The sequence below is a fragment of the Elephantulus edwardii genome, unplaced genomic scaffold, assembly GCF_000299155.1.
Source record: "Elephantulus edwardii isolate Elephantulus edwardi_28Jun2011 unplaced genomic scaffold, EleEdw1.0 scaffold00424, whole genome shotgun sequence".
Lineage (NCBI taxonomy): Eukaryota > Metazoa > Chordata > Mammalia > Macroscelidea > Macroscelididae > Elephantulus > Elephantulus edwardii.
In genome coordinates, this window is record NW_006400174.1 from 372530 (window position 1) to 382550 (window position 10021).

A 10021-nucleotide genomic window follows, 5' to 3' on the forward strand; every position below is an offset into this window, starting at 1 on the left:
TGGTGCCGCCCAAATGGGTTCCTGCTGCAAGGAATTTGAGGACATCCTCCTCCTTCATCTGCAGGACATCAAGGGCTCCGGACATTGTGGAAGTTTCCCTTTTAAGTTACGACGGGAACCAGAACAACGCCGTATGGACCCTTGTGCGGGTAGCGAGGAAAAGCTCCCCTCTTCTTTTGTTAGGTTTGTCAATGTTGTTGCTATGTGCCATTGAGTCACTTGTGACTTATAGTGACCCTATGTACAAGTACCCTAAACCCTACTCTATCCTGTGCCAATCTTATTGTCTCTGACACACCTACTCCCATTGCCCCAGTGACCAAATCAGTCCACCTCATAAAGGGGCTTCCTCTCCTGCGCTGTCCCTCCACCCTCCCAAGCATGACATCCCTCTCCCAGGACTGGTAACATATCCAAAGTATGTCAGATGAAGTTTCAGAATTTTTGCCTACAAGCAGCAGCCTGGTTTCATCTTATCTGGGACAAACCTGTTTGTTCTCCTGGCAGTCCATGGTACATTCATACATTCAGTACTCTTCTCCAGCACCACATCTCAAAGGCATCAATTCTCTTTCTATCATCCTTAGTTATTGTCCAGCTCTCTGACGCATAGCAAGCAACTGCAAAGGCTATGGCCTGGATCAGGCGCATCTTAGTAGTTTGTCAATTTTGTCTACCATTTTGAAGAACCAACTCCTGGTCTTTTTTACAATATCAACTGTTTTTCTATTTTTTTTTAATTCCATTTTTCTCTCCCCTTATCCTCATAATGTCCATTATTCTAGATGCTACTGTTGCTGTTCTTTTTCTAGTTGTTTGAGATGCTAAGTTAAGTAATTTCTCTTAGTTCATTCTTTTTTTCTTCTTTTTTTTTTATGTGCTTGATTATTGATATGAACTGGCCTCTGTGTACTGCTTTTTGCTATATCTCAAAGGTTTTGATACATTGTATTTTTATTCTCATTTGTTTCAAGAAACTTTTTCATTTCATTTTTTTATTTCTTCTAATTACTCAGTAGTGATCAAGCAGGATACCAATTAGCTTCCAAGTGCATAGTGCTTTCTCATTTATCCTCTTGTTGATTTTTAATTCTATAACTTTGTAGTAAGAGTAAAGGCTTTGTATTATTTTGACATTTTTTCATTTATTAAGGCTTTCTTTGTGATGAGCATATGTTCTATTCTAGAGAATGTTCCATCTGCATTGGAAAAAATGTGTATTGAGCTTTTGTGGGTGCAGTATTCTGTATATGTCTATGAGGTAGAGTTGATTAATTGTATAGTTTAATTCTACATCTTTGTCAAGTTTCTTTCTAGTCCTGTCTTTTATTGAGTGTGATGTATTGAAGTTTGCTGCTACTACTGTTCACTCATTCTCAAGCAAAGTGATCCAACTGAATGTCAAAAATACCACACAATGCCAATATCATATCCAAGCAAAATATTGCTGAATATCATCCATGGATGGCTGGACAGTAGGCTGTGGCACCAGGAATGTAATTGCTAGTTTAAGATGGATTTGGGCAGAAACAGGGAATGCTAGAAGGATGTCTATTTGTACTTTATTGACTATGCAAAGGCATTTGATTTTGTGTATAACAAGTTGTAGATAACATTGAAAAGAATGGGAATCCCAGGACACTTAATTTTGCTCATGTGAAGCCTACACCTAGATCATGAGGGTGTTTTCCAAACAGAGCAGAGGAATACTGCCTGGTTTAAAATCAGGATTTTATCCTCTCTCCATGCCTATTCAGTCTGTTTGCAAAGCCAATCATTTGAGAAGCTAGACTCTATTAAGACAAAAGAAGCAACAGAATTGGAGGAAGGCTTATTAACAACTTTATTTGCCAAAACCAAGCAGGACCTAAAGACCTTATTGCAGATGGTCGAAGATCCCATCTCAAAATCAAGAAAAGAAAAATCCTCTCCACCAATAGACAATATCATGACAGACTGAGAGAAGATTGAAGTGGTTGATTATTTCATCTTGCTGGGATCCAGAATCAATACCCTTGGCAACAGCAGTCAAGAAATCAAAAAACATGTTGTGTTGGGGAAGTGTGTGGTCCGAGACCTCTCCAAGAAACTGAAGAGCAGTGATGTCAATCTGAGCACTAAGCCATGGTCTTTGCAATTGCTTCTGATGCATCTGAACGTTGGACATTGAGTAAGGATGACAGCAGAAAAATTGATGAAAATATCCCACAGACCGCCAAAAGAACAAATATGTCTTGGAGAGGGTACAACCAGGGAATCCTTCCTTAGAGGGAAAGATCATTAAATTCCTTCTCTCAAACTTTGGGCATTTTACTAGAAAAGATCAGGCCCCATGCTTGGAAAGGTGGAAGAGCAAGCAAAAGAGAAGAAGACCCTCAATAAGATGGATTGACATCGTGGCTGGAGAAATGGATTCAAGTATCGTGGGGATGGTGAAGATGGTACAGGATAGGCCAAGGCGCAGGTCTGCTATCCATGGGGTTGCTGGGAGTTAAGGTTGACTTGATGACATTTAATAACAGTAACTATTACTATTGTGATGTCTTTATCTTCAAGTCTGTAGAAGTTGGTTTTGTGTATTTTGCAGCTCTATCATTTGTGTGTAGATATTAAGGTTATGTCCTCTTGTTCCTTTGACCCTTTGAGCATTATGTAGTGTCCTTCCTTGTCTCTTATACATATTTTCACCTTGAATTCTATTAATCTCAAATTATTACCACTGCAGCTTTTTTTTTTTTAAAACATTTACTTGGGTAGATTTTGTTGAGTTTTTCCATCCTTTGATTGTTAGTCTATCTTCACTGCTCAGTTGCCTCTTGTAGACAGCATATTGAAGGGTTTAGGTTGTTGGGGTGTTTTGTTTTGGTGTTTGTTTGTTTGTTTGTTTGTTTTTAAATCTTATCTGACACTCTTTTTCTCTTAACCAGAGAATTTAAACCATTCACTTTCAGTGTGATTATTGGTAAGGTCTTATTGTTGCTGTGTTATTGAAGGTTTCTTTGTGTTGCTGTTAATTACTTGAAAAAAATGGTGATTCAGAAGTATAATTTACTCCACATACATTCTTCCTCTTCTCTTTGCCTAGTGGTTTGGGGAGGAGAGGAGTTCTGGAAAGTGTAACAGACACTTTTCCAATAAAAAGGTCTTGCTTTGGGTTTCACAAAATTGCTTAAGAAATAGTAGCTTTATTCTACTATGTGTTAGAATACTTCCTCATTGTTCCTAGACTACTTTTTCACTCAGTTTCTTTCACAATGTAATAAAAGAAAGTGTCAATTAATGACTAGTAGGGTTATCTCAGTATATGCAGGTCTTCTCACACATCGTTCTAATGTGAAACCTATACTTGGACCAAGAGGCAGTCATCAGAACAGAGAGCAAGGGAACACTACATTGTTCAAAATTGGGAAGGGTGTAAGCCAGGGATGTGTCCTATCTCCATACCTTTTCAACCTGTATGCAGAGCAGATTATCAGGGAGGCTGGGCTCTATGAGGAGAAATGTGGGGTCAAGATTGGGGGATGATCTATCAACAATATGCGTTATGCAGATGACACAACCCTGCTTGCTGAAACTGAGGAGGACCAGAAGCGCTTGCTGCAGAGGGTCAAGGACTGTAGCCTCCAATATGGATTGAGGCTCAATGTCAAGAAGAAAAAGATTCTCAACACTGGACCAATTGGCAGCATCAGGATGGATGGTGAAGAGATTGAGATTGTTCACAGCTTTAGTTTGCTTGGCTCTGCAGTCAACACTCTTGGCACCAGTAGCCAGGAAATTAAAAGGCACATTGCCATGGGAAAGTCTGCTATTAGGGACCTCTCCAAAGTACTGAAGAGCAATGGTGTCTCTCTGAAGACTAAGGTACAGGCCATGGTCTTTGCAATCACTTGTTATGCATCAGAGAATTGGACAATGACCAAGGAGAATTGATGCCTTTGAGCTGTGGTGCTGGAGAAGAGTATTGAGAATACCATGGACTGCTAGGAAAACAAACAGATTGATCCTGGAAAGGGTTAAACCGGGTGGCTCCTTGGAGGCAAGGATTCTGAGGTTTCATCTGACCTACTTTGGACATGTTGTAAGGAGGGACCGGTCATTGGAGAAGGACATCATGCTTGGGAGGGGGGAGGGACAGCGCAGGAGGGGAAAGCCCTCTATGAGGTGGATTGATTCAGTGACTGGGATAGTCGGGATGGGAGTGTCAGAGACAGTGTGATTGGCACAGGACAGAGCAGAGTTTACATAAGGTCGCTATGAGTCGCAAGGGACTTGACGGCACATAACAACAACAACAACATAAAAATATGGATGCAACAAAGAAAACAAATAGAGACACAAACTGCCTTAATGGCCCTGCATGGATCTGCCTGGTTCTTTCACATCAGAAAACTTACTTTTCACATCATTTTTATGTCATAGATTCTTCAGCAGGTTTCGTACCTTTCTTGCTGGCGCAGCATGACTTCTCATAGCGTTTTCTGTGAGCTCATCTAGGGTGAGGTTTCTGTTTCAGCTCCTGTCTGTACCTTCATGTTGTCCTCCTGAGCCATCACAGTCCTAGCAATGAACTTTAAATGTTCTGCCATGATCTTGGAATTAAAAGTCTCCACTCTGCTGTACCTTCCAACCAAGTGCACCTTAATTTCCCAATCCCAGCATAACTTTACCTCAATCACTTCATGTACTCAACTCTCTCTCAATTCAAAGTCCTGCTAGTTACTTTGATCTATCCATTGGGGTGTGAAGTGCTTCCTTTAGTAATTCTTGCAAAGTTACTCTTGTTTTCAGAAGCTCCTTTAGTTTCTGCTTTTCTGAGAATGTCCTAATTTCTCCATCATAGCTGATGGAACATTTTTCTGGGTACAGGATTCTTGGTTGGTAGTGTTTTTCTTTAGAATTTTATTTAGGTTTTTTTTTATTTCTTACAATTTTTCTTCATAATTTTGAATATGCCATCCCATTATCTTCTTGCACCCATGGTTTCTACTGAGAAATCAGGACTTAAACTTATTGGTTCTCCTTTGTAGGAGAACTCATTATTGTCGAGCTGTTTTCAGACTTCTATCCTTGTCTTTGAATTTGGAGAATTTAACTCTGATGTGTCTTCATGTTTTTCTTTAGGGGACTATCCTTTTTGGGTTTCACTCAGCTTCTGGATATATGTTGTTATGTGTCATCGAGTCACTTGAGACTCATAGCGACCCTATGTACAACAGCCCTAAACTCTGCTCTGTCCTGTGCCAGTCGCACTGTCTCCAACACACCCATCCCGATTACCCCAGTCACTGAATCAATCCACCTCATAGAGGGCCTTCCTCTCCTGCGCTGTCCCTCCACCCTCCCAAGCATGAGGTCCCTCTCCAAGGACCTGTCCCTCCTTATAATATGTCCAAAGTATGTTAGACGAAGTCTCAATTCTCCTTCTATCCTCCCTAGTCATTGTCCAACTCTGATGCATAACACGTGATAGCAAAGACCATGGCCTGTATCAGACGCACCTTAGTCTCCAGAGAGAACCCATAGCTCTTCAGAACTTTGGAAAGGTCCCTATCAGCAGACTTTCTCATCGCAACACATCTTTTCATTTCTTAGCTACTGGTGCCAAGAGTGTTGACTGTGGAGCCAAGCATCTTGTATATATATATTTTCTCACTTTCCATGATACCTAGAAAGTTTTCTTCTAGTAACTCTTCCATTATTTTCTCTGTGTGTTGTGTTTTTTCTTCTTGTTTTTTCTGTTCTGGAATTTCAGTTATTCCTATGTTCTTTTTTTATGGTATCCCACATAATTATGGTTTTCTTTTTACTTTTCCCTCCTTCTTGATTCTGCTTTTTCCTTTAGCAGGTCCATGCTGAGGACTTTATATTCTGTTTCACTGATTCTGTGTTCCATCTATTAAATTCTGCTCTTCTATCCTTCCAACATATTGGCCACTTTGGAAATGTTGATCTTATCAGCTGTTGTTTCTTATTTTTCAAAGGTTTCTAATATTTCCTTGATTTTGTATTGATTTTTAAAAAATTCTTCTAGAGTTTTGCTTGTGGACTCCTTCAGTCCTTCATACTTTTTCCTTCTTCCGTTTTGCACTTGATCTTCATTCTTTGGAATTTCCTGTCAGAGAATTCCATTAGCCCTTGTCTCCAAGTGATCCACTCTGTGCTTTGATCATTATGTTTTTGATGATGCCTTGTTTTGTATTGTTGTGGGATTTGGTGTTTGTCTACTGTTTCTAGGACATTATAATGACATTGTTATTATAGATTTTTTTAAAAAAAGAATTATTTCTTCTAACATGTGTGTGATACCTGATTTGGTGTCTGCAGTTATCTGTTCACTCTGTGCAATGCTGTTGGTTACAGCCACGGGGATTGGTGATGGTTGATATCTAATACTTGAAAGGTGGGGTATGTGCTGAACCTTGCTCTGATGAAATACGTAGACACTCTAGTCTGATATGTCATAAGGTGCATAATGGAGGTAGTTTAGAATCAGGTGCACTGACGAGGCAGACAGAGTTTTATATCTCTCTTGCTGCACTCAGCAAACTGTCTGGGTCAGTGAACCTCTAAATTCATGAATCTATGCACCAGAAGCTCTCTCTGAACCTTAGTATTTCTTCCCTTCTGTGTTTCCCTATGTTATTTTACCTTTGGAGAGCTCTAGTGGGCCAGCAATAAGAAGCTACCCTGCCAACTCACAGGCCTGTGGCTGGATCCCACCAACTCCTCTTTGGGAGACCCCTCTGCAGGATCCACATCCTCCAAGAACCCACCGCTCTCTGAGTTTCTGGATCTTTGCATCTCTGAATAACGTGGCTTTCTGTGCTTAAAAGATCTGGTGTCCTTCAATGAATTCCTGTGATAATATAACTTTACATTCTGGCCGCAAATGTCCCTTTACCAGCTTCTACTTTTGAGCAGATTCACGGGGTGAGAACCCAATTCACTGTGACACCCAGGGTCTGATTATGTCAGTGGTCTAAAGATAATCATGTTTCCATTCTCTGTGTATGCACCTCCCCAATCAGAGGAACTATTGAGCATGGGGAATGTCTTCACCATGCTCAGGATGGTGCTAAATGGCATCATTCCATGTGCCCTTGCATCCTGCCAGTCTAGATGGAGGTTCACTGGGGTCTCGTCTACTTGTAGTGGGGAGCTAAGAGCCTGCTGACCTGTCCACGGCCAGTTGTCATCAAAATGCTAATGGTATTTCCTTTGTCTCCTTCTCTTTCTGTGGAGTCTGAGCCCCACCTGGGAGCCAATTTCTCCACAGAATCCCTCTCTCTTGTGTCCTTTGTCTTTACATGCTGTAATTCCCCCCCTAACTTCAGGCTCCTCTGGCTGTCCTTCCTCCAGCTGCTCTATATATTTTATTTTCTCCTTTTCTATGTGACCATGCAGCAGAGAGGCAGGTCCCCCAGTTTAACTAGTCTACGTCCTACCGGAAGTCTGTTCTGCCTTTTATCTTGGACTGGTTTCAATCTTCTTTAGCACAGAGATGCAAATGAAATGTTAAAGAAAAATATTCTCTCAAATAGTCTCTTTGGAGACTGAGGTTTTCCCTGTTCTTTTTATCTTCCTTTCAAAATATTCTTGTTCATTTTTCTGTTTTATTTATTTACTGACCAGTTCTGTTTATCCCTCCACATTAGTCCTTGGCAACAACTAATCTACTTTCTGTCTCAGTAGACATTAGAATATGTAAAATACATATTCTGTATTTTATGTGTGGAGTCAAACAATATGAGGTCCTTGATAGCTGAATCTTTGGCTCAGCATTATGGTTTCAAGGTTCATTTATTTTGTAGCAGGTGTCAGTACTCTGTGTAGTAACATTCACTCAAGTCTGTGTAATTGAAAAGCACAGTAGGAAAATCTTTTTCAAAGAAAAAGGTTGAAGCCCTTGTTTTCTCCTTTTCAGGAGATGAAAGATATCTTTTCAGGTCAGACAGGGAACAGACAAAGGATTAAATTTTATTCATGATTGTGAGGCAGACAGTTTGGTACCAATTGTAGGAGTGTGATGTGATTCTTCCACACTCCACTGGCTTAGCTTTTTGCACATTTGATGTTGGATATAAATTAACAGAAATTCTTGGCTATAAAAATATGTGATTTATAAATTTACAAAAATGATAAATATAGAAAAGAAAGTATAAATTATTAAAGCTATCAGCTTTCATTATTTCTTTTAAGTATATAAAATATAAATATATTATTAACAAACTTTTAAAAACACACAAAAAAAAATTCAAAATTAGCCCATAATTTCATTTCCCAGACTTGACTACTCTTAGCTTTTTGAGGTTTTTCTTCCCAGTTATTGCTAGAAGAATACACACATGCAAACATTGTCGTTAACAAAATGGATCTCTAGCTTATTTCATTATCTCGCTTTCTCCCTTTGTGTTTATAGCCATCTCTCCATTTTAAATTCAGAGTTATAGCATGGTTTTTACATGGAATGTATAGTATTTGCAGGCATATACCAATGTTTGAGACTTTGAGGATCATTTGTGTTCTGAATTACTTGTTGTCTATGTTCATATCTTGTCTCTCCTTCTCATTACCCAATATCTGTTTCTTAGCAAAATCATGTGGTTGGGGCAATGCAGCTCTACTCGGTTGACAGAAAGGTTTCACAGCCCATAGAGGGCCATGCTGCAGCCTTTGCGGAGTTTATGATTGAAGGAAATGCCAAACCTTCCACTCTTTTCTGCTTTGCTGTACACACCCATACAGAAAGCAAGGTAAGCACTTCTCCGCTTGGTGCCATAGTGGGTAAGTGTTCAGTTGCTCATCAGAAGGTTGACCAGCAGTTCCAGGTTACCAGCTTCCACAAAGTGACAGCTTCTGAAATCCTGTGAGGCTACTCTGTTTTGTCCTGTAGTGCCCCTCTGTGTTGAAGTTGACTCCATGGCACACAACAACAGGTAGTCGGGACTCCCTGGGTAATGCAAATGCTTAAGCACCCAAGTGGGAGCCAACCGGTTAGCAGTTCGAACCCACCCAGAGGCTCCTTAGAAGACAAGCTTGCCAATGTGTTTCCAAAATGTTACAGCCTTGGAATCCCTACGGGCCAGTTCTACTCTGACAATTATATAACAACAACATAGTTGGGAGTAAGGAAAAGCTTGAAGATGTACTAGCGATATAAGTCAAGGTTCTTGGCTGTATTCAAAACTGTTCACTTAATGTACATGTTAATGATTACACAGCAAACTTTTGCATTAACTTAGTAAGCTTAAATCTGCTATTGAGTAATTGCACTTTCCCCTAAAAATCATGTAGAGATTAGTTCTGGGGACATAACCGTGAGCCGCAGCTCCTGCGCTTGAACAAGATCCTTATGGGAAGATGGTTGTTCAGTGGCTATTGCATATCACTGACAGAATAATTCTGCTCACATAGTGGGGCTGGGCTCCTGAATATGCTACAGACAATCCCATGGGTAGGAGGGTGTTTGGAGGAGGAAAACCTTAGAAAGAAAGAGGAGACCTGAGGTCCTGTCAGAAATATGTCCTTCACTTGTAGAATTCATTCAAATGGATTCTTGACTTTGAGACACTCCTGTCAAAAACACTTCTTAAAATCATTAATTTTGGTGCTCATTAACCTTGAAGTACTTCCAAAATTACTGTGGAGCTCTGGTGGCTTACTGATAAGAAACTGCGCTTCAATCCCAGAGGCATGCCTTTTGAATCCACCAGCAACTCCTTTGGAGAAGAGTGGACAATCTCCTCCAGTGCAAGTAACTGTCTCTGAAAACCCACCCGAGTGTCAGCTCTGAGACAGTTCCAAGTCAATAGTACGCAGCAACAACAATTTCCAAAAGAGGGATTCTGAATCAGTATGTGACTTCTCTAGCTTCTTGATCTTAAATATACTTGTTTAAGTATTTTGAGCTCTTCTTGTACAACATAATTTAGGCAAGAGCCTATGGTGATGAAAGAAGTTCAGGCTGCTTTGAAGGAAATGGCAAAAAATAAGGCCCCAGGAACAGATGGTATACCAA

At 40.2% G+C, this 10021-nt stretch overlaps 1 protein-coding gene across 1 annotated transcript in view; it reads left to right on the forward strand.

Annotated features, from left to right (window-relative positions):
• CLTCL1 (clathrin, heavy chain-like 1) overlaps positions 1-10021 on the forward strand; it is a 279619-nt gene that overhangs the window by 80149 nt on the left and 189449 nt on the right. The window contains exon 4 of the mRNA XM_006902527.1: positions 8595-8756. Coding sequence (XP_006902589.1) covers positions 8595-8756 — 162 coding nt within the window. The remainder of the gene's footprint in view (positions 1-8594; positions 8757-10021) is intronic.